The following is a 24,515-nucleotide window of genomic DNA, read 5'->3' as shown; positions in this document are numbered from 1 at the left end:
TTTAAATACTAACAACATTTATTCCAGTTTAACCTGTCATGCATCCAAGCTCACTTCATCAAACTTCTGTTTAACTCTGTTCCCATAGACTAGCATGGCTACCCTCCTAGTGTTATTAAATCTCTGCATCTAAATAGTTCCCTTTGACTCTGATACTAAGTGGAATTGAATCATCAGCTATTCTGCTTCTAAGTGACATGAATGACTAGCTTAACATTATGAGGCAATGGCAGCACTTGATTACATTTTTAGTATGAATTCAAATGGGCTCCAGTTCTGTCACCATGCTGGGTATCGTTCCTGTCCTTGGCTTTCTTCCCCTCTTCTGCTCTCCTCCCACATTGTGTCGTTAATTTTTTTGACAGCTGTTACCCCTCTTTGTGTTAATTCTTATTTATTGCAGACTTATGATGGAAATTATGGTCACAGAACTCTCTCTGTAAATGGTTGGCTGCATACGCACACAGTCACAATTTGGATTGGGACTGCCGTTAAAAGAATAAGGCATTTAATCCTTTAGGTCCTACTTTATTTTTCTGACCAAATCCAGACTTCATTATCACCAGAATTTTCAAAGGGGCAAAACAATGCTTTCTTCCAACTCAGCCTAGCCCTTAAGATGTCCACTACCTTGACCTAGCTGATCTGGCTATCTGAACCCACACCACAGTAACATCAGACTACTGTAATGCACTCTACTTAGGTCTCCCTTCCAAAACTCGGAGACTCCAGATGGTGCAGTAATCAGTTACTATCAGGAGTTAGGCAGAGCATGCATATTACTCCCATTCTGCAGTCACTCACTAGCAGTCCATCAGTTCAATGCAAAGTATTGGCTTCCATGTACAAAATCCTTCATGGCCTTGGTCCCTAATGGCTGTGGGGCTGCCTCTTTCCCTATGCTGTCCATAGCTGCTTTGCTCATCTGAACAGTGCCTTCAGTAGGTGCCACACTCCAAATGGGCAAATCAACTATTTCCCACTTTCCTGGTTTCCACAAACTGTTCAAAACTGAATTATTTGGGATGGCTTTTTTACACAGGTAACAGGTCTGTATTGTAATGAAACAGTTCCAAGGGGAGAGGGACTGTGAACTAAACTACTGTGTATAGTACATTCTATTATAAGCATGCGCCTAACGTGTGATTTCGGCATTGTTTAACATGTTTAAATGCCTGGGTTTTGTTTCAGTTCTATTTTGGATTTCTGTGATCCAAATCCTATTGCATTATTAATTGGATGTCCAATTTGAGAAAAGTGGACTATAAATAAACTGACCCTGAGCTAGAAAAGTTAAATTGCAGTCCAGGTCTGAGTTGCAGTTGTAGTGCATATGAGCTTAATTTACCTTTTGTAGACTAATGGGAATCCATGACCTTTGCCTTGCCTGTTTTATTTGGCCCTCAGAGCAGCTTATCTTGGCATTGAGATAGTCACAGTTACTCTTGGGGGGCAGGAATCAAGGGTTTCACAATGTGTATTATATGTTAGGCAGTGCTGCATGTTAATAATGTACTACTAATAATTTATTTACAACTTTGTAAAGAGGGAGAGAGGAGAGAGAGACCTAGCAGTTTAACTGTTGTTCTTCATCTGAAGTGTGCTCAAAAGAGCAGGGTCTCCAATGGAGCTAATCAGGAGGAGATTATTTGAAAATACCAGGAAGTTCCTAGTCTAAATTGGTCAAAGACTATTATAAATGACTGACTGACTGGCTATTGAATCATACACACTACAGATCCTGCATATTCCAACAATAACAGCGAATATCAAACAAACCTCCAATTGGATAACTTTACCCTTGGAACAAACTAGCCTACCAATCTCCTATTTACAGTTCAGCATTAAACGTTACAGTAACAAGGGCAAGTGGCATCCTTCCTCTGCTTTTCAATAAGAGGAGCACCATTTGCTTTCTCAAGAAAGCAGGACTCTTCATCTCTCTTCACCTTGGCAGTTGGTTTTGCAACCAATGTTGTCATATCTGAAATATCTCTGTGGTTCTTGTCCTCACTGGCCTGCCAGAATCCTCAGAAAATTATTCTAATTTTAGTTTCTCTCCCAGCATTCTAGGCATATTATTATATTAATATAATAAAAAAGTTTCCAGCACCTACTTGAGATCCAGGAGTTGCAATTCATGGTGGTGATCTCCCTGCACTGTTTTTAAATGTGAGTTTTGCTCTGAGTTTGAAGTCTCTATCTTGTCTAATAGCTGCATTACCTAATGAGAATTCAACAGGGAACAGACTTTGAGAGAACTTCAACACTTCTATTACACACACATTATTGCTACAGGAACTCTGGGAAAGCCAGCATTTCAGACATTCAAGAAAGCTTTCCCCAGAATTAATTTCACAAATACTAAAGCCATAGGTAAAAATAATTATTAGTACCCAATAGTTTGGTTTAGTCTGTACTGCAACCCTATCTCTAAAACCAGTGAACTGTGCATATGACTCTTAAGTGAAATTAAGACCAAAATATTGGAGAAGGTGGATCCTGAAAGCCCCTTGGACTTCCTCTCAGGCAAGGGAGAGGTAATGTTGGCTGCAGATTCCAAACACACATATCTGCCTTCTGCATCACAGCCCATGCCTTTCAGAGTGTCCTCCAATCCAGTGGTCCCCAACTTTTTTCGGGCCGGAGACCGGGGGGGGGAGAGGGAGGCCTGGGGAGCAGAGGGGAGGATAGGGAGGTGCTGGCGCCAGCGTGACAGCATGCACAAACATGCAGGCGCAGGTTTGCCATGCCTGCATATTTGCACCTGCCGGTGTGCCGGCACCCGCGCCTCCCACCCCCCTCACAGCACGGTGCTCGCTGCACCGGGAGCGATCGGTAGCCGAAGCAGCAGACCGGGGGTTAGGGAACACTGCTCCAATCCACAACAGCAGCTTTACAGCAGCTGCAGTGGGAAGGAAGGGAAAGCCCTGTTCCACAAGCAAAGTTCTCCCTCAAGAATAGACAAAATCAAAAATCACAGGGCTATGGGCTAAGAACAGGCCCTGTGCTTGAATGTATCCCACTGCAAGTGTTCACTGAGTAGAATTGCAAAAAGAGTGTTCCCAACCTCTGTTCTGATATTGCATCTATGGCAGGAACGAAGGATACTTAGGGACAGGTAAGTCAAAACCATATATCAGGACTGACATTTATGAGTCTTTGTTGATCTCTCTAACTGAAGTTTATGGACCATGACCATAAATATCCATAGTGTTATATGCCTCTTGGTAGCATTTAAACATTTGCTTTTTAGAGACTGCAGGGGAATTTATCATTGCAAAAAGAGAGATGCTTTGTTTTGTTCAGTTATCATAGTTGCTGAATTTACTAAAAGATTACTATTCAGGATTTATGAAGGATTTATGAAGTCCATTTATTCTGAATTCATAAGTCATCCTTTCCCAAAAGAAGCAAAATAGTCCCTTGAGTACAATTGCGAGAATATTTGATACACTTTTCAAAAATTAAAGTACAAAATATATTCATGCCTGATCAAATGTATTGGTAGCAAACATCCTAAAATTATGTGTAGTTATTTTGAATTCATAAGCCATCCTTTCCCAAAAGAAGCAAAATAGTCCCAGTTATCCCTTTTGTGTCCTATACATGTGATCTGGTTCACATATATGTATTTGGGAAATGTCCCTGAGTACAAAAGGTTAAGTGTTAACGCACATCCACAAAGTAACTTCCCACACTCTTGGTTCTATTGTATGGCATATAACGAGGAAAATGGGAAGGATTTCTAGAAAAGCAGTTATCTTCCCCCTAAAATTTCCTCCATAAACCATCTTGTAGCTTGCATTGCCTGCAATTGTCCCTGACAGCTGTGTGGATGGGGAGTAGGAGAAGGAATCATTGTAGTCTGAAGAACTTCACACTATGTGCTTGGAGAATGACATGTGTGGGAACCACCTCTTCCAGTCTCTTAAGTAAAGAACTGAGTGACCATGGCCTAGAAAAAAAAAACTTTACCGTCATAAATACCATATGCTATAGCTGGTCACATGTTTTAATGTTCCCTAATGTGTGGGAGAAGGCTCTGCAGAATCTTTCCTCTAGGAGTGCAGATTTTCTATGTGCAAGGAGATCTGACACGAGGAAGCATAAAAATGCATCCTCCTCATTTGTTGTCTTAAGTGATGAAGTTCTGGCATGGTTGTACCACATGATCATTTCTTAATTTTTAGCTCAGCTTTGTGTATGGTTTGTAAGGAAATTATTCAGTGTGGGGGGGAAGGGGACTGCCTGTATGTTTTTGTTCTGCTTTATGTCTCTGTATGATGATGAAATGGCTGCCTGTTTTTACATACTTTAGCATCCTGCTTTGTATGATTCTGACATGTATTTATTCTACTTTCCATTCATTGTGGAAGCTATATTTCTTAGTTGTACCAAAGGGGTCAGTAGAGCCCATTTTTATATTCTCCGGAAGTATCTTTAGTCACACCCTCTTGGGAGCAATTATCCTTTGGAAGAGCCACTCCTGAATGAGCCATCAGTCATGGGAGTGGCAGGTTACAAATATAATAATATATTTAAAAATAAATAAAATAATGCTAGTATAAGTTATGTGAAAACAATAAAGTGGCAATTCATAATATAATTGTTAGGAAACAATGAGTTGAGTCTATACAAGCTTCCTGCTTGGGGAGAGGGGGCCTTGGCATGCAGGATAGAGAGTAGCACCATCTATATAAACATCCACAGAATCCGAAGCAATGTACGAGCAATAAATTACAGCTAGAAAGTAAGGAACTCCATCAACATTGTAGAGATGGGGCAAAAGAGGTGGCATATTTTAGAGTAACTGAAGCAGGATAACTTCAGTCTGGACTGGCACAAGTGGAACCCCTTAGCCAAAATTAGGGCAAGTCTTATTATAAAAATGACTAGCTGTAAAGCCCGTTGCATGCATGGATGCAGCGGGCGCTAGAGGGCCCCCCTCACAGCCCTGCCAGCGCCCTACCTGCTCCTCTCCTTGTCAAGCTGGTGTCTCTCTTGCTTGGGGAACAGAGGCTTGGCAGGGCTCTCTGCCTCTCTGGTGCCCTCTCCAGCAGTGAGCCTGACCAGAAGTGGCAGCCTGGCCCCGCACACTGGCCCTGTCTCTGCTGCCACCGCCGCAGCACTGCCTCCTCCAACACCGCTGCCTCACCACCACAGCTGCTGCGCAGAGGACCGGGTAGCTGTGTGCAGTTCCTTCGTCCTCTGCAGGCAGCATGTATGTGGCTGTGAGGGTGGGCAAGGTGTGCTTCACTGGGCATCCGGATTGGCCCACATTCCAGGGCTAGACAGGCCCGGACAGGCTCCACCCTGGAGGCTTTTTCCCTTTTACTTATATAGCTAATAATGGTTAAAGATGATGAGGAGAAGGCTGCTGGGGAGATCTTTCTCCCTCACACCCCACTTGTTTGTTTAATATATTTTGGTTTAATATATTATGTAGTATAAAGCAAATTCTGAACAATTATATATCTAACCCCCTTTTTCTTTTCTGTACCCCTTCTGTATTTTTATTAACTTCTCATGTTTTTTTTTCCATTGTCCATTTTATTTCTTCATCTGAGCTAAATTTCTTACCTTGATGCTTTGCAAAAGAGAGCTGGATTTGGATGAATTTAAGATTCAGTTTCTTTTGACATCCCAGAACCCTGATCTAATTGAATGAGTTGCAAAGTTTTTATATCTCGCCATGAATGGATTTTGTCCCACTCAAAAGCATGATTATCACACATGGTTTGCCCCTCAATTTGTCCCTCTTGACTCTCTGTCTAACCATATCACCCATTAGTAGTTTGAATAAAACAGGGTGAGGTGAAGGTAATGTTTTCTGCAGAACTACTCACCTTCATTTCTATGCTGTTAGTATAATTTTCCAGGGTAGACTGAACAGCATGGATTTCTTTTTCTTGTTTCTGAATTTCATGTCTGATGATATTGGTATCTCCAGAGAGTTTTGCAATGCTGGCATCACATCTAAAATGAAGATTAACCATAAAAACATGGCAGCCATCAACACATCCATTCCAGTTCTTTTCAGTGTCACATCTCATTCAGACCCATATCTATTTAAAAGAGCTCCAAGGAAGTATCTATACAGCATGCAGATAGTTCCTTGACTTTACCCAGCCTAACCAGACTAACCATTTCATTTTTAATCAGAATGGGAAAGTGCCAAAACTGAATGAACTGGTTATTAAATTCCTTGTTCAAATTTCAGTTTTCCCATGAAGTTGCTGTAGGCAAGCCATTCTCAGCCCTATTTATCTTCATAATATAGTTGAAGGATGAAGTACAGGTAAGAACAGTCTTAACTCTAATCCTGTGGCTGGCTTTATTTATATTTAACACATGTGCACTGCTTGTGTTGAGTAAGCATCAGTTTACATGGTCTGAGATGGTACATGAATCTGAATACATGCGAAAAATGGGAAAGGGAGTGCATACTTGTTCCTAGACATCCCAGATCATCAAAGAGCGAAAGTTGTGCCACTCACATTTTCTACTGCATTAAGCTAGATATGGGTCCTTCTAAAAGCTGTAACTTGATCTTCAAGCCTTTTGGAATGGGGACTGGTTGCATCTGGATTAACAGATAGAAATTTTCCTCACTGGTAAATATCACTAATGCTATCTTCCATTTTTTTCTACTGGTTCTTCAGTTTTTTTCCAACTGATGATGGTTCACCATTACAACTTAAGCCAGCTCAGTATTTCCATACAGGAACCCTTGTAGCAAGCAAGCAATATGCAGAAATTCCTTATATATAGAAAATATAATTAATTTTATTCTATTCTTGCTTAACATAAGGGCAATTATTCATAGGCCATTCCATTAAAAATTAATAGTTAAATATAGTGAACAGAGCCAGCCCTTATGCTGCAGTGTCAGAAGGATGTGCTGAGCCTTACTTTTCTGGTTAAAAAGAAATGGAATCCTTGGACTTAATTTATATAACAGTTCAGATAATTAAAACAAAGCTAATGATCTAGGCTCTTTCATGCTTTGTTAATTATGTAGGCAAGAGCCCCATTTTTCAGAGTTTATTCCTATAGTTCACTCTTTTTTGCCAGTTTAAAATTGGAGAGTGCAAATTCTTTTGAATAATACTGTTTATTTCATAGAACTTCAGTCACTAGTAGCAATATATTATATTATTCTTTTTTTCAACTGGAGAATGGTGCCCTTCCCATGTATACACTATGGAAAATGCACAACTGTCTCCATCCTTGAAGCTGGGTCACTTAGACATTCTTCTAACTGCATGAAATCTGTTCACATAAATAATTCCCTCAAAGGTAGAATATTTAAAAGGGCATTGGACTGAAATGTATGAAGCAGAATACTGCTTTAAACTGCAGCAACCAGTTTGCACTGGAAACAAACTGTCCTTTTAAAAAAGAGATTAATAGCAGAGTAAGGGAGAAAAAAAAGAATGACTTATATGAATCAAAATTCAGTTGCCATATACTTGACATGGATGTGTGTAAAGGGTGACTCTTCCTAGCTTCTGAATGAAAAGTATCCCCTACTCTCTATTGGCAGAGCTACAGAAAAATTATGTATTTTGCAAATTTGTATGCCTCCTCTCCAGACCTGTTTGAGGAGTGTCATAACAACAAAAGAAAGCTAATAAAAAACTCAAGCTCATCATAATAAATATACCAGTCAAAACAAGTCATGGCATAAAAAACAAATAAAACAGGATAGTGTAAAATAATATTTATAAAGCAGTCAGCCTAGGTGCAGACTGTAACACAGCTTATAAAAAAGAAAAAACTCAGATAAAAGTCTGGGTTGTAGTTTGATACCTTAAGGAAAGGAAAATAGGCATCAGTTAAGCCTCAAGGTAGACTCCACCACTGAAAAAGTGTTAGATCTTGTTGCCACCCACCATACCTCTTCAGGTGGGACACAAAGAAGAGGATCTCAGCCGGAAGGCTAGACAATTTGGGAGGAGACAGCCCTCCAAAAATCAGGGGCTGTCAACACAGATTGTGACCATTTCCACACAGAGGCAGACAATGCACACCACCTCCTGCTTTCAAATGCGCAATTATAAACAGCGTGTTTGCCAGCTTCCTGACAGGAGACCCCTCCTGCGTTATCCCACTGTCTTGTCACGGCTTTTCCCTTCTGATGAGGTGGTGGAGAAGACTGAAGTGTGAACAACCCGCAGGTTTCCCCTGTTCCTTGAGTTGTCAATCAACGCAAGCCACCAATCCCCTCACATCAGTGGTTTTGGGGACCCTTCCTCCCCCATGAGTGCTAAAATTAATTTTTAAAAATACACTTCCATGTTGCTACAGGATCACACCACAACAATAAAACATTTTTCAAGATTTCTTTTTGGGATTCTTTGTATAATTGGATTATGTGTTAACAATAAAGATTAAAAATACAGAACATGGATGCCATGCTAATACAGAAAGGTCTGCTTCATCACACACTTCCTCCTCTTCCCCACTCATGCCCTACCATCAGAAAACAAAAACATGAATGTATGTTAGATAGGGTTGCTGCCCACTGAAGAGAGCACAACAGTACATTTTATTTCAGCTGTCACATGGGCACATTGCTTTATAGTCCCGTAGCAATGCGGACCATGCCATTTAAAAATAAAATAAAATTAGCAGTCTGGAAATGGAGAGGAGAGGGCAGGTGCAAGGGTGGACAAAACACTACCGAGACTGTCATGCGTTTCTTCTTTCAGACAGGCTTGCCCCTGTTTGCACCTTGTTGTGCATCGCAACAAGAAAGGGGAAGTAGATTCTCCCATATTCCCTTATCACAGGGCAACAGGGATGAAAATTCATGCCAACCACTGGAGAGCTACAAGTTGCTGCCAACATCATGAGGAAGCAGCATTAAAACCTGTGAACAATGAGAGGCTGGGGAGGGGCAAATTCCCTGTGTAGAAATGGTCTGTGTTGGGCTTACCTGGCCACTCTTCCACGTAGATCTCCAACTCCTTGCAGATGTTTATGGTCTAGGCTTTGTACAGCAAAGTTTGTTCCTGATGTCACATCATCTCTTGTTTTTATTTGCCTCTCCAGCATCTATGGTTTTACAGGGAGTGTTAGAGACTACACTGGCATGTGTTCAGTTTTCCATTTTGTAAAATTATGTCTTTATTTCTTAAATGAGTCAGTGTTTGGAGCCTTAAAAATTATTGTTTTGTTGCTCAATATGTTTAACAAGAACAATGAAGTTAACAAGAAACAGTTTGAAAATACAGTCTCTTCCTCCAGCGTTTCTCCCTGATTAAATATGTTCAAAAGAACCATGGAAGAGTCACTTATCTGTTCAACATTACTTTCCCCATTCATAGAATGGCCATAGGAGCTGTATGGTTTCAAATCATGCCTTCTGCTACTCTAAATGGTACAAATACCAGCTGCTGTGCATCTGTGTATTTGTGGAGCATTGGTCCCAGAAATTTTCCACATTATATTCTCTTTTGCCCTTTGTATATAAAGCCCAGAATTAAATTTCTCATTGAGATGTTAAATAGCATAAAGTCTTCTGTGGTACAGAAACTAATGTTCTTTCTCTCTGATTTGAACCAGTATGCTTCTTATAAAACGGCACACTGTCTTGGTAGCCAAGAAAACACAAACTGGAATTGTCTCTAAATGCTAAATCACTTAATTTCTACATTGGTAAAGTGTGTATACATTTTAGTTTTCATGAAACTGTATACTTTGAATAAACGTTTGTTGGTCTCAAACTTTGTTATGCTGCTTCAAACTAACACAGTTGCCCACCTGAATATAAATTTATAATTTTATTGTTTTTGCTATAGTTTGACTATGTTCCATTTTGGGTATCCTAAATAATGGCCACTGGTCCCACATACCTGCCTATCAATTACCTACTGTAAGAATAAGAAATGGGTTCTTGATTAGCCTGTTTTTATGTGTTTCAGCATAATTTCCATATCTCCCAGTGAGGACCAGCCTTCTTAGATTAGCTAATTATTAGAGAGAGATAAAACCTAGGCACATACACACAGACACTTTCAGTCGTTGAGGCTTGTCTGCTTCAGTGTTGTCCAAACTTCTAAGGAGCCTATGTTGACTTATTTCACTTTTGCTCTAAGGGTTCAAGCCCAGATCAGAGTTCTTGAGAGAGTGAGGATAATCAGAATGTTCTTGAGACCTAATCACGTGACTCATCTTATTCTTGGAAAACCAATCAGCCTCAAGCCTGGTGAACATACAAATGAACCAGGCTTGGCTGTGTTGTAAGAAAGGAGGAACAAAGAGTATAGATGGAATAGGCATAAATAAAGATTTTATTTTGCTACAAAGGAAGTATGATGGCTCTGAATGGCAAAAATGACGGAAAGTCAAACCTCGAAATAAAACTTTGTACAATTTGACCTACTACTTGTAAGACACTGTATGTGCATCCGAACATTGTTCATAAATGTATTTTTAATAAGAACAATATGATTCTAAAGATTAACAGTACAATTTCAGGAGAAATGCACAGGAAAGTCCATACCTGACTCACACATCCCCAGAATTGTTAGCTCATCTGCTCCTGCCTGGGCTTCTACTAGTCCCCATTGCTGCTACCATTTGTGATGCATATGTCATTGTTGGGTCCCCAAAAGACTAATGTTTAGTGAATGGCCTAAGTCAGGAGTTACAGTAATTTTCATAATATGTGGCAGCATAAAAATGTAGAGTGCTTTATCTCCTTAGCAATATCCAATTTAGTTCTAAATATGGCATTGTTGTTGCACGAATATAATTAAACTAATAATGTTAAGTACTCTTTTAAAGATTTTTAATTATGGTGTTTATTCTCATACTTTAAAATCTTCTTTCAGAAGCTGCCTGTCCTGCTAATGGGCTTGTTGTTTGCTACATACTGAGCTTATCCTGCTGTTTCCTAAACAGAGAAATCCATTTCTACTTTATGACTCGTCTGCACTTGTTCTCTCATGCTGAGTATCATTTAAGGCTTCCATTAGTATGGTGGTTATGACTCTAAGAGCAGGGCTGTTGACTTTTCTCTCCCTAGTGACCAGTTTTGCCAAGACCCTAATTATTCACTTGTATTATGTCATATTCTCAAGCAATGTTGGCAGATTGAAAGCCAGCTCTGAACCAGAAATCTTTTCATTATTACAATGTGGTTTTTTTTAAAGCCAGAATGTATATGTTTGTCTCAAAACAAATATCTTCATTTGCAGATGTCTATCCCTGTCCCGGGCTGTCCAGTTCAGTATAATGGGCAAGGGGGAATAGATTGTTGGTGGGTATGAAGGGGGATAGTTTTAGTACTCCCTCATATAAGGTTTTCTTGTATGTAAACTAGAATACTGGGGGAAAGGCATACAGGCATCATGAGTGTATGCTGAACCTACTGGGCACAAGAAAATGTCTCTTGTAGCTTGGCTAATAGTTATTAAATATTGGCTTGCAATTAATTTGGAGAGTAAGGAATTCACTCCTACTTGCTGTCTTACATGTACAATTAAAACAAAATATTCAGGAGAACACAGTGGAACAAGCAACCAAAACAAGAACCTGTGTTGGCTTTAAACATCAGCATGAATAAAGTTCTTGCAGAGAAACTTGTATAAACTGTCTTCTTTCTTTTATTCTGAAAAACCTTGTAAAAGGACAGAGTTTCCGTAGTGGCTCTCTTTTACAAGGCTTTTCAAAATAAAAGAAAGAAGACAATTTACACAAGTTTCTCTGCATGAACTTTATTCATGTTGATGTTTAGAGCCAACACAGGTTCTTGTTTTGGTTACATGTACAATTAGCCAGCTAAGAAGGGGAATCTAGAGTTTGTGTCTGGGATAGGTCTTGTGTAGAAATCACTGACCTTTTAGTTGTTGTTGTTCTATAAAATCTATCTAGATCTGAGAAGAAAATTTCTGGATCCTCATCTGAATAAGAAGCCTGCACATGCATCTAACTACCTCTGCTAGCAGACATGGATTTTAACACAATATTGGAAGTGTGCAAATATATAGCTGCTGTGCTTAAACATTGTTTTTAATAAGTATTGAACAACAATAACTTTCTGTTAATTTGGGGTTTTTTTCTGGCTGAACAACCTATTGGCTTTAAGACCTAGTTGAGAAAGCATGCAGGACCTAACTAGTGGTCTCACAAGTCCAAACTCTGTCCTTTTGTTATATCTCTTGACTTAAGGAATTAAGCTATACATATTTTGCATTCAGGAGTTACAGCTGCCTGGCTAGACTTTCTGCTTCCTGGGGAGAACAAAGACATAGACATGTTTTATAAGGAACTTAATATTAAGTAAACCTATCTGAAGCTGAAATATACATAGCTACTGGATGAACTAGAAGTTTAACAAATTGCTGCTAAAGCTAAACACAAATACAGAGGTACCTCAATATCATGGCTGAGCTTTTTAACTATGCTTGTGATAGTCTGTATGTGGTTCTCCAGTAGCTGGTGAGCTACTGCCTCTCCTTGCTGAAAGCCTTTATTTCCCTGAAGGTAAGAAACAATGCCATCTTTGATTCGAAAGGCCTGATCCAGAAGAACAGCTGTGGTCCTCTCCTGATTGGATATCCGGTCTTCAAGAGAATTCACTCTGCTTCCAGAAACATTAGGAATTGCAGGCAGGAAAAATGGATCCTGACTCCTGTTCAACAAGTAATTCCATGAGGTAAAAAGATCTTCAAAGTCAGTCATTTATTACTTTACACAGTTATAATGACAAGGTAAAATAAGACAACACATGCTGAGTAATAATTCCACTTCTCATCCATATTGCTTGTTCACAAGACTATATAGCAAGCAAGACCACATAAAACTGCCCCAGGCAAAAAGACTTTACTAACCAGATCACCATTTCAAATGTGAGCAAAATTCATTATTGTTAGCACCGTGTAAAACAACTGTGCTGTTGTGTCAAAGATAATGTAGCTGCAGGCAGAGAGTGATAACAAGTAACAATTGTTGAGGTAGAAAATATGGCCGTATAAAGTGCACAAAACTATGTTGTGTGGCATGATAGATATGGTGCTTTCCTTAAGAGAAGAATAAACTCCAGTAGGACTAGAGAGAGAATCTTTGTTTACATGGCACCCAGAAAAATACAGCCCTGATTCCTTAGAAAGAATAAGTGATCATATAGTCCAGTCTTTAAGTTTAAAAACAGCCAGTGTGATTAAGAAACTATTAGATTTGTACTTGTTTGGCCTGTTATCCCCTGGACACATTTCTCAACGTCAGTTTTCCAGGTGCTTTGGAATATTAGGGACGTACCTAATAGGCAAAAAACTGTTAAACACTCTTTGCATATTAAAGGTTCAATGGAAATTATTATTGAAAATAAAGCAGTACATTGGTGAATATGGTGTAAACTAATTTTACCTCTAACCATCAGGACTGCTGGATCACCAGGATGGTGAAGATAAGGTAAAGTGAGACACCATCCCGAAAAGGGACTGCCTATGTTGCCTCCTTGGCCACCTCGCCAGCTGCAGGCCCGCCTCGCCTCCCATGTCCTGCTGGCCTGGCCGCCTGCTAGCCACAGGAGCGGAAGGATTCTGGCCACCTCCCTCGCCAGCCGGATCCACACCGAGAGCTGCTTCCCGCGCTGCACGCCCTTGTGCCGGCTCCAGGATGTGGGTGGGAGCGCAGGAGGATGGGTAGGGGCCCCGGGATGGAGCATCCTCTCCCTCCCTTCCTCCATCACTGGCCAGCCTGGGGGCCATCCTCTTCCCTCCGCACGTGGGTGCAGGCCGCACTGGCCAGGCAGGATTTTTGGGGAACACAGCGGGATGCGGTACCAGTCCTGGAAATTCAGGATGGTCCTGAGAAAACCAGGACACCTGGTCAACATAAGCTAAGGAGCCCACAGGCATCAGCCTCTGTTGGGGTCCTCTTCAGCCACCTTGCCATTTGCAGCAGCTATCTCCACATGAGAGAAGACACTGGTGCATATACACATGCGCATCCTCATAAGGAGGCTCCTGAAATAGGTAAAGCCTGGCCAAAGGCTCAGGCTCCATCCCCAAAGGATCCAACTCCAAACAGAAACCATGGTTGTAACAAATAAAGCAAACACATAATACAGGGAGGGAGGGTGGAAGTAGTGAATCTTGGCAGCATAGACAACAAAGGAGGCTGGACGCTCTCTCTGGCCATCCCACTGAGTAGCAAGGCCAAACGCACAGCCTGACATGGCTGCTGTCAGCCAGTTGCCTGGATTCCCACCTGGCCAAGCTGTGCGGGAAGAGATTTGGCTCACATCCTCTTTGTTCTGCTGGCGCCCTCCCCACCTCCAGCAATGGCAATCACGTGTCTAGATGAGTAGAGCCACGATCGGATTTCTAACAAGTGACTGGTTACAGGGATTGAAAGTACATTCTTTGTAGGAATTTAAAAAAATAATTGATGTGCAATAAGAGAAGAATCAGGCCTTTTTTTAAAGGTTACAGACTTCTAATAAATATGAAAAGAAGACAATAAAGATAGATTATTCATTGTTGAGGGGGAAGGCCCAGTTTTATTAATGAAAATAGTTGATTGATTTCTATAAATACTTGGCTGAATCCAAAGAAGTACTTGCATTCATGCCAGCAGACCAGTATTTTGTTCGTACAGGGAGATATGAAACTCCATTCCACTCTAGGTTGGACTTCCGTTAATGACTTCAATCTAACCTGTCAATTCTTGTCCTTCTTAGTTTTCAACCTTAAAAATCCCTGGGTGTGTTTGTGGAAAGAACACCCCCAAAAAAACTCATAATGAAAATGAATTTTCCAGATACCAACTGAATCATACGGAAACAACTAGGGAACTCTGTGAAATCTGTGTATGCCTGAGTAATCTGTGCTTTAGTTTTAACAACCTGAGATTGATGTTACCTTTCCACAGCTTTAGGGCTATCCAGATCTGTTATTTCTGCAGATATCCCTGCCAGAAATCCAGACTAAAATTCCTGCAAAGCCAGTTATAGATAGGTCTATGGAAAAGAAAGAAAACGTTTGAGGGAGAGAGAACAAGCATATTCCAGAAACTTGATCTGCTATTTGATTTGTGATACTTCTCTATGGTAATTAAAAATTGTCATCAGTCTAGAAATACTCATTTTCCCCATACAATTTTTTCTACTCTCAACTAGTTAAGGAGTGATTTATATTTGGATATATTAAAATGAACCAACTCTTTGTAATGCAACAGTGTATCTCTCTAGGATTTTGGCAGCCATCAAATCAGTCCAAGAATATAGTCGAAACTGAGTATCAGGTTTGCTTCCCTTTGAGACACTAATTCACAGAACCAGTATCTGTTGAAATTGAAAGCTCTGTCAATTTGGAATTAATATTTTCTTCCGGAGCCAAATGAGGACTATATATAGCATGTCAGTCTCAACAGGCATCTAAACCTTCAGCTGAAGCACTTTGTCTATTAGGCAAACCCATTTAAAAACAGCAGCAGTGATAGGCCCAAAGAATGATGAAGATATTATTTTTTTATGAGACAGCCCATTTCTGTGAGGAAGTGAGGTCTGAAGTGGAAAAGCATAGTTAAGTTGGTGTCACATACAAAACAAATTGATGTATGAGGTAAATACTATAACTGCAGGCCAAGTTCTGCTTTGAGATGATAAAACAGTGAATCATCAGTTTTGTTAAATTAGTTTTCTTCATATTGACACAAAATTGCAGACGGAGAGATTTAAGTGTGTATGCACATGCATTGTTTATTTGTTTGTCTGGGTGTGTTTTCTACGAGTTAGGGTACAATATTCTCCCAGATGGCAACTGTACTCTTCAAAGCAAGATCTACTTGCAGTGCCATCTTGTTGGTATGTGAGATGAGCCTCTGCCTGCGTTAGAAGATTTTAAATAATAGCACCCAGCCTGTGGAATGCTCTCCTGAGTAGGTCAGTAGGCCCTTATTCTGTTGTTTCAGAACTACTGTAAAGCAGAACTTTTTAGATTAGCTTTTTCAATAGAAGTTCAATTTCTTTTGAGGTCTGATAGTCATTGGATTGCTGGTGTGAGTCAACAGTGAAGTCTCTGGGGGATATTATGAAGAAGTTTTAATTGATTTTCTATTAAATTGCCTTGATTGCTTCAAATACTATTGTCATTTGCCTTGATTCCTATTCTGAAGAAAGACAAGCTAGAAATGTTTTAAAGAAATAAATGTACGTATTCCATGAGTGGAGGAAATAACAAAACAAAGCAGTATGTGGTATCCAGATCTTTTCACCAGACAAGAAACTGATTGAGAAAATGCCTGTAGGGTTTGCTTTTTAAAAATGAAAAGGCAAAGAAAGAAGAATTATGGGGATATAATCAAAATCAGATCCAAACAATTCTCACACAGAGTGTTGTATGAGTTTAAAAATTATAAAGAAGTGAGCAGATCAATAGAATGAAGGAGATTTCTTTCATGTTGACAGAGGAAGAGTAAAGGGACTGTTGAAGAATAGATGGGAATAAGGAAGAAAAAATTGGACCAGAACTTTATCAGTAGATCCCCCAGTGCCCAGACTTCTTCAATTTGACTTTGGGACATGTCAAATGCTAGATCATGTGAACCTATTTCTTGATGCTGAATGATTGATGAGAAACTTTGTTAAGAAATTTTCTTCAAGATATTCCTAGCTTATTGATTTAGTACAAACAAGAGCTTCTTCTTGTTTATGTTACAAAGAATGAATTACAACACCTACAAAAGTCTAACTGGGGCTATTATTTGGTGCATTCGTATCTGTGGCACTTCAGCATCACCCAATGATCTATTATTAGTGTTATGATATATATTTACTATTAATGACAAAGAAGCAAGAGAATTTCAGTGACAATATTCACTGTGGGATAAGCATATTGTTTTTGCTTTTTGTAAAGAAGAAAAGGACTAAACATGATTAGACAGAAAATGAAAGTACATTAAAGTTAACTTTTCAGATCTGGAGATCAGCATGAACTTACACAATGAACATGAAAATCAGTACTAAAAAACTGCTTAATCAAAAATCATTGAAACCTAGTGATTAGGTTATCTGGTTGGTATAATCTAGTTTCATAAAAAGTGCTAATTTAGCAAGCTGGTATTTCATGGCTAAAAGCAAACATTTCTTTCTGATTTCCCATGAGTGAATTTTGAATTTTGAAGCACAGCTGTCCTCGTTTCCTTATTTACTGTGTTTGAACAAATAAAAGTTAGAACAGTCACTTGATTATATAAAGAGAACACTTGAGATGTCTGAAATAGCCTGTTTGAAAGTATATAAAAGAGATTTTTAAAGTTTCAGAAAAGTCATATAAGCACATAAGTACTAAAAGCTACAGTGTCCATGAAGAAAAATAGTTCTGTCCCTGGACTGACAGTTTAACAAGAGAACATTATTAAAACATCTGTAAAATTTTATCCCTGAATCTTTAACTGAAACAATTAAAACTTGTAGTGCTCATAAAAGACATCCTTTATACAAGTCTACCCATCTCCATTACTGATTCCACACAAGGTATCTGCCCGGACACACTATGGTTGCTGATGGGTTTTAGTGCTCCTTCCACATGATGTTGTCAGCAACCTGAGGTTGTCCAAAGGCTGGCTTGAGTTTTGGCCAGATTTGTCTCAAGGAGGGAAACTGCCCAAACTGAATTTGCCACCTAGTATCGCACTTGCTTGCTGGGGGGGGGGGGGGGTAAAATGGTAATGACTGGGGAAAGGAATGGCAAACCACCCTGTATTGAGTCTGCCAAGAAAACGCTAGAGGGCATCACCCCAAGGGTCAGACATGACTCGGTGCTTGCACAGGGGATACCTTTACCTTTTTATCGCACTTCATATCAGGGAGCAACCAGGGAAAAGCCTGTGTGGAGGGAGAAACAGAATTTGCCCTCCATTACACTCACTCTCCCCTCTCCATTTCTTGCTCAAGATTTAAAAAACAATATGCAGCAGTCTGCATTGCTTTGGAACCATAAAGCTACTTTTGCCTCAGTTAAAATAAAATGCTCCCTTGAGTGTCCGCAGTATTTTAGGGATCAGACTGGCAAAACACTGTCCTGTTTGTGTTTTCTTGCTGTGGGGAATGAACGGGGAAAGGGGGGGGTGCATGATGAAGCAGCCCTCTCCTGATCAACTAGGCTGTGCTCTTTGTTTTTACTGTTTAAACACAATCACTCTTTGGGGTCCAGTCACCTTGTCCAGCCTCTCACAAATCTACCAGAACATAGAGACCAAAACAACACAAATACCAAAAAGGGGGGGGGGTGCTTTAATGTTATTACATTACCACATAGTAATGCGGAAATACATTTTTAAAAAGTTTCAGGGATCAGGGGGATTCAAGTTTAAGACCCTGAGCCAACTGCTGTGCTGTGATTGGCCACTTGCTGTGATTGAGAAGCTGTGGACTTGTTTTCCCTTGTCACCATGTTGGGAGGCAAAAATGAGGCAGCGGAAGTGATGAGGCAGCGGGAAAACACTGGAAAGGTCTCCTGTCAGAAAGCTTGCATTTGCAAGCAGGAGGCAGTGTAAGTTTTGCGCCTCCATGAGGAATCAGTCCATGTTTCTAAATTGACACTAACAGTATCAAATTACATTAATTTTTCAGGCGCTCTATTCTGAACTCCATATGGAATGAAATATGAAAAGCTCCAGAGCTCCAGCATCTTAATGGCTAGAACAAAGAAATAATTAGAGCATGTCCACATTATTTATCTAGGAAACATCTGTGTTGCAAATTCATCTATATGAGATAGATATTGCTGTGACTATACCCCATCTCCAGATGTAGAAAATAGGGCCTTAAAATTAACACCCTACAAACTTTTTGCTCCATATTTTTTTTTAAGGATTTGAAGTTTTTGAGACCACTTAGTATTGTAGTACTCAATAAAGGCAATGCTTGAACTCATCTCCTTGGTCTGTATGAGGGTATTATAGGCTTGAAGGAATCACACGGTAGGCTTGATGAAAACAACTAAGAAACAGGTTATTTTAGCAATATGCCTGGCTTGGTTGTTTCTTTGTTTTCCTTGTATCCAGCCCTTTCAGTAGCACAGCAGGAAATTTACTGGAAAGATATGGCTGGAGAAAATATAACAGTTAAAAAGCAAGTTTCTTGTTTGACTGATTCAGACTATAACAGAATCAAAAAGCTGTTACCTTTTAACTGTTTTTGACAGGAATGGTGTATTTAGCATAGTTGGAACTTCCTGATATGTTCAAATAATCTTCCCCAGGGTCCTCATTGCCACAATTGGAGAGTTCCTGCTCCTTTGAGCACACTCCCTATCTGTTTGCCTCCAGAATGGACAGAATGAACAAAGACCAGACTTTCCCAATGAGGGTTTCATGTAACACTGGTGTTTCTTTTCAGCCCTGAGTTGCTAAATGGTTAGGAGTATATGTATATGTACATGCATATGCATATGTATATGTTTACACACACACACATTTAAGAGGTAATATGACCATATATGGCAACAGCTATGCTTCCAAACCATATTCTGCACAATTATGTCACTTCTGGGTTTTCTTTCAGCCTGAACAATGTTTTAGGGAATCTCAACAGTAAAAAAGTTGAGAAAGTGTGGGTTATTCATTTAGATCTCTTCTCTCTATATATACAAAGTTTGGTTCTTTCTGCACAATTAAAGAAATAATCAAACTTTGTGTGTGTGTGTGCATGCGCACGCATGTGTGTGTGTGTGTGTGTATAGATATAGATATAGATCTTTATCCATGGTTCCTCTATATATTTGTGAAACAGCCTGGGGGTTGGAACGTGTCCGGCTGTCCGAGTTGGAATAGGGCCAATCAGGGTGACCTTGATTGGCCCCGCCCCTACAGCTCCCACCCTCCCTCACTGGACGCTAGCCACATTCCTCTCAGACGTGCTAGAGACAGAAAGAGACCTGCCAGACCGAACACGAGCCCTCATTCCCTCCTATCGTTCTTGCTGTGAGGAAGGCAGAGAGAGGCACAGAGAGAGCTGCCCCTGCTGCAACGGAGGGAGAGAGAGACAGACAGAGAGCGCTGCCCCAAACTGCACACCAGCCCTCCTTCCCTTCTTCAAACCAGCCTTCTGCTGTGAGGCACACTGAGAGACACACAGCGTGAGGGAGAGGGAGAGAGAGAGAGTAACAGAGAGAGAGAGAGAGAGATCTGCACTATATATACACACATACACGCATACACACATACATATACATACACACACACATATATACATACATATATACATACACACACCAGCTTGGTGTAGTGTTTAGGAGCACAGACTGCCGTGCTGGCGGCCGCGCCTGCCTCTTCCCTTCCTTCCTGTACAGGGGGGGAGGCAGGCATGGCTGCCAGAGGCCCAGTACCATGGCCTTCACGGCCTGGTACCGGGCCGCAGACCGGGGGTTGATGACCCCCGCCTTAGCAGACCTGAAAAAATATCTGTCATTGTGTAGAGTCATGAATCCAGACATAAAATAGAGATAAGACATGAATTATTTATGCCTCTTGTTCTTGTGCAATGTGTACCTGAGGAGAATGTGATAACCTCTTGCATCAAGGGAAGCAGCTTCCTAAGAAAATTTTGGAGATGTACGTTTAGCTTTGCTCCATTTGTCTTTAGCTTCTAGCTACTAGTGTTCTGCTGAACTAAACTATGGTCCACTTATAACTGTATCCTTATGCTCTGTGATTATTCTTAAAAATAGTATAAAAGAGGCTTTTAAATATCTCATTTATATATCTTCATGTTTAGATTTTAAACAGCCGAAGCTAGCTATCTTGCCAGATCTGGAAGTCTAAGCAGGGCTAGCACTGGTCACTGTTTGGTTGCAAAGACCACCAAGAAATAGCAGGATTGCTGTGCAGAGTCCGGCAATGACAAATCACCTCGAATGTTACTTGCCTTAAAAATCTTACAAGTAGGTTGCAACTTGATGGCAGAAAAGGGAGACCTTACAAGTAGGTTGCAACTTGATGGCAGAAAAGGGAGACTTTTTCAAAGACTTCCTGTGGCTGGGCAGGAAAGGCCCAAGCGAGGAAGCACGCCTACCCGATAAAGTGCAGCTGTCTACAAGTCCTTTATTAGAACAGGGTTTAGCCCTACTTCAGCCTGACTAGTATGAAAATGGAGCTCTCTGTTTGCTAAGACCTAAGAGGAGAAAGGGACCGAATAAGCCTCCCATTTGTTTGAAGAGTGGGTCTCACAGCCAAGAGTCAAACATTCATACATTTCTGGCAGACTGTCAAATGGTGCTGAAAATATTTTACTGAGTCCCCTGTAAATAAAATACCATTTTTACAGTATGTTATTAGATATGGGCAACATATTTGTTATTTTCTCTCTGTTTCTTGCTTCAAGGTCAAGGTCAAGGTATCCCCTGTGCAAGCACCGAGTCATGTCTGACCCTTGGGGTGACGCCCTCTAGCGTTTTCTTGGCAGACTCAATATGGGGTGGTTTGCCAGTGCCTTCCCCAGTCATTACCGTTTACCCCCCAGTAAGCTGGGTACTCATTTTGCCAACCTCGAAAGGATGGAAGGCTGAGTCGACCTTGAGCCGGCTGCTGGGATTGAACTCCCAGCCTTATGGGCAAAGTTTCTTGCTTATGTTTACTTAAAAACATAAGTTACTTAAGTTGTTCTACTTAGGGTTGCTCCCAGTATAAATGCAATTAAGAAAAGACTGGGCAGCAGAATTGCTTCAGACAACTGTTTCCATATGACAGCCTTTCTCAATCTTTGTATGGTTGAGAAATCCCTGACACATTCCTCAGGCTTTGAGAAACCTCAGAAATGGTGTGATGGTGCAGAATATGATTGGGAAGCATAGCTGTGTACATACCCATCTGGGCCCTTCCCCTTCCTACCACCTCCAGGCCCATCATTGGCCATTTTGGAAGGTGGGAGGGGGAGTTGAAAGGACCTCAAGAAACCTCAAGTTTTCACAAGATAACCTGCCCTATGATATTCACAAACTGAAAAGGGTAACGACATACAAAATGTGATGAGAACTGCTGGGGGCAAAAATGTACCCAACAACTACTTATGGTTGCCAAGGAGGACGCTCCTGCCTTGCTTCAGCTGCTGATTAACGTGGTCTTCGGTGGCTGCCAAAGGCCAACTGGCTGCGTAGTCATCGCCTGAGCAGCCACCATCCCTCCTGCCTCACCTGCTGCATGCCAGGCCAACCAGCTGCGGGGCCGTCACTCCAGCAGCCAGTGGGAACTCGAAGTCAACTGGCGGTGGCATCATGTGCCACAAGCCGCTCAGCTGGCCATGAGGTGCTCACCAAACCCTGAAGCCAGGCCCTGCCTACCTGCTGAAGTGGCCGCTCACATGCTGCCCTGCCTTGCCTGCCCAATGATCCGCTGGCCACAGGCCATGCCACCAGCACCAGCTGTGCACCTGTTGTGCCAGCCAACAACAGGCCCGCCAGCTCAATCACTGGAACATCACGTAAGCCGTCAGCCCCACCCTGGGGGAAGGAGCGCTGCTAGCACCCATTGCAATCCTGGATGCAACGGACTTTAAGGCTAGTAACAAATAACATATGTTTGCTTGTTCAGTTGCCTGCTTTGACACAACAGCTCTAAGTCATGGCACAGAATCAGGCCCATTATCAACTAAGTCAACACAGAATCAGGCCCATTATCTAATCTAACTGATGAATGGTGCCTTGTGATAACAGAGTAGCTAGATAACAACTGACTTACTTGTCCTGGTACTTAACCAGCTCTGCAGTGTTTTCTGTTGACATCCTTATTTGGAATAACGCTTATTATCTAAAATGAGGGCCAGAAAGCATAATTAAACATCTGCTAATCAAATAAATTGCAATCTGCATTAATTTTATTGAATTATCAAAAATCTTTTAAGTATGTATATGCAAATTAGTACGCGTGAATGGCCAGTCGCATGCAGCAACAGTTCTGAAAGGCCTCCTTGTAACTTGTTAGTTCTTGTGACATGAACCTTAATTTGGCATAAAATTGTGCCTATGGAAAATGCAAAAGTAAGAAAAATCACATATTAAAAAATCCTTTGAACAAGGACTGTAGTTTAGCTGGCCTTGATGTGCTAATTTTCTATTTGTGGTTTATTTCTTACATAGCTGAACATTCAGCTATATGACTTCTGAAGTACAATGTTTAAGATGTACTTAACATAGATTTGCCAGATCGCTGTTGCAAACAATGGGAGAAACTTACTAGGAGAAAGAAAAAGGCCCAGTCATTGTTTATGATGTCACACAGGAAGGTATCATCATGTCGATGACTTCCAGGTTATGCTCTGGTATTTGGGCACAAACTGTATGATAAAAGCTGGTTTTACCATAGAAATTTTCCCCAAATACCAAAATGTCACCTGGAAGTTGCTGTTGTGATGATGATTCTTCCTACGTGACACTGGCAGCATGGCCAAGGCCTTCTTCTTTCTAATGGCAACCCCCCCACCACTGGCCAGCTGATCAGCAGCTAGGGGCAGAACCTGGTGGTGGGGGACTCCCACTTCCACTGGAGTATGTGTCTAGCAACCCTAAATTAACTTTCTCCCCCTGTAGATTAATTCATACTTTGATTAATGTGGTATCAAAGAAATCTCTCATATGAAAATATTTTAGGGAACTTTAGGACAGATAAGTAAAATTGGGAGAGTAGAAAAAGTGACAAATGTTGTATTATTGAGGCTAGTAGCTTGATTGAAGGCCTCTGTAGAGAGGTCTTCAATACCTGCTTCACCTTTTTCTTTCCATTACTGTTTCCCTGCCAACACTGTAATTTTATGAGTAGCATCACCTTATCTGAAAGAATACAATGGCTTCTTCATTTTATCACATTTGCTCAGTGCAATCTGTATATGTGTTATAACACAAGTAACTGTTAATTCATCACGATAATTAAGAATGCTTCTTCTAAAAGTATCTTTCTCTCCTAATGCTATGATCATAACACCCCCTTCCCCATGCCTGGCATCTGTGTTCTGATGGTTTCTTGTTTTCATGATTAGTTCTAGCCACCTGCTCCTTACATTTATCTACCCCTATACATCCTTGGTTATCTCCCCATTTCCTCTCATTCTTGCTCTTTTCTTCACACAGTCACATCTGCTATCTGCCTTTTAGATTCCCCTTTCCACATTTCTATCTGAACCTTCAGACATAAAGCAAAGCTCTCTTTGAGGCTTCTGGTTGTGGAGGGTGGAGCTTGGTTTTAAGATATTTTAGTTCCACTACTGAGGTATGCAGTTTCAGCTAGGTGGCTGTCAGGTTTTACTGACCTGACCTGTATAGCCCAGGCTAGGCCAGTCTCGTTAGATCCTGGAAGCTGATCAGGGTCAGCCCTGGTCAGTATTTGGATGGGAAGACCTTCAAGCAACACCAGGGTCAGTCTGCAGAGGCAGGCAATGGCAAACCACCCTTGACTATCTCTTGCCTTGAAAACCCTATGAGGTTGTCATAAGTCAACTGCAACTTGAAGGCAAAAAAACAATTTTACTTGTGGTTTTAATTATTTTTGCTAGAGGTTGCCTACTT

General features: G+C 40.8%; 1 protein-coding gene across 4 annotated transcripts in view; it reads right to left on the bottom strand.

The window, feature by feature from the left end:
- The window catches only part of FAM81B (family with sequence similarity 81 member B), a 35,537-nt gene that overhangs the window by 7,259 nt on the left and 3,763 nt on the right, over positions 1–24,515 (bottom strand). For 3 of the 4 annotated variants that reach the window (XM_077347639.1, XM_077347640.1, XM_077347638.1), the window contains exons 2-6: positions 22,696–22,764; positions 12,388–12,646; positions 8,945–9,063; positions 5,850–5,979; positions 2,118–2,224 (exon numbers count right to left, since the gene is read on the bottom strand). In XM_077347639.1, the coding sequence (XP_077203754.1) occupies positions 2,118–2,224; positions 5,850–5,979; positions 8,945–9,063; positions 12,388–12,646; positions 22,696–22,739 (659 nt within the window). In that variant the 5' untranslated portion in view covers positions 22,740–22,764. Of the gene's footprint in view, positions 1–2,117; positions 2,225–5,849; positions 5,980–8,944; positions 9,064–12,387; positions 12,712–22,695; positions 22,765–24,515 lie in introns of those variants that run through there. The other variant, XM_077347637.1, reaches the window with a different exon arrangement.

The sequence above is a fragment of the Paroedura picta genome, chromosome 7 (genome assembly GCF_049243985.1).
Source record: "Paroedura picta isolate Pp20150507F chromosome 7, Ppicta_v3.0, whole genome shotgun sequence".
Taxonomy (NCBI): Eukaryota; Metazoa; Chordata; class Lepidosauria; order Squamata; family Gekkonidae; genus Paroedura; species Paroedura picta.
This window is presented reverse-complemented; position numbering and strand designations above follow the sequence as displayed.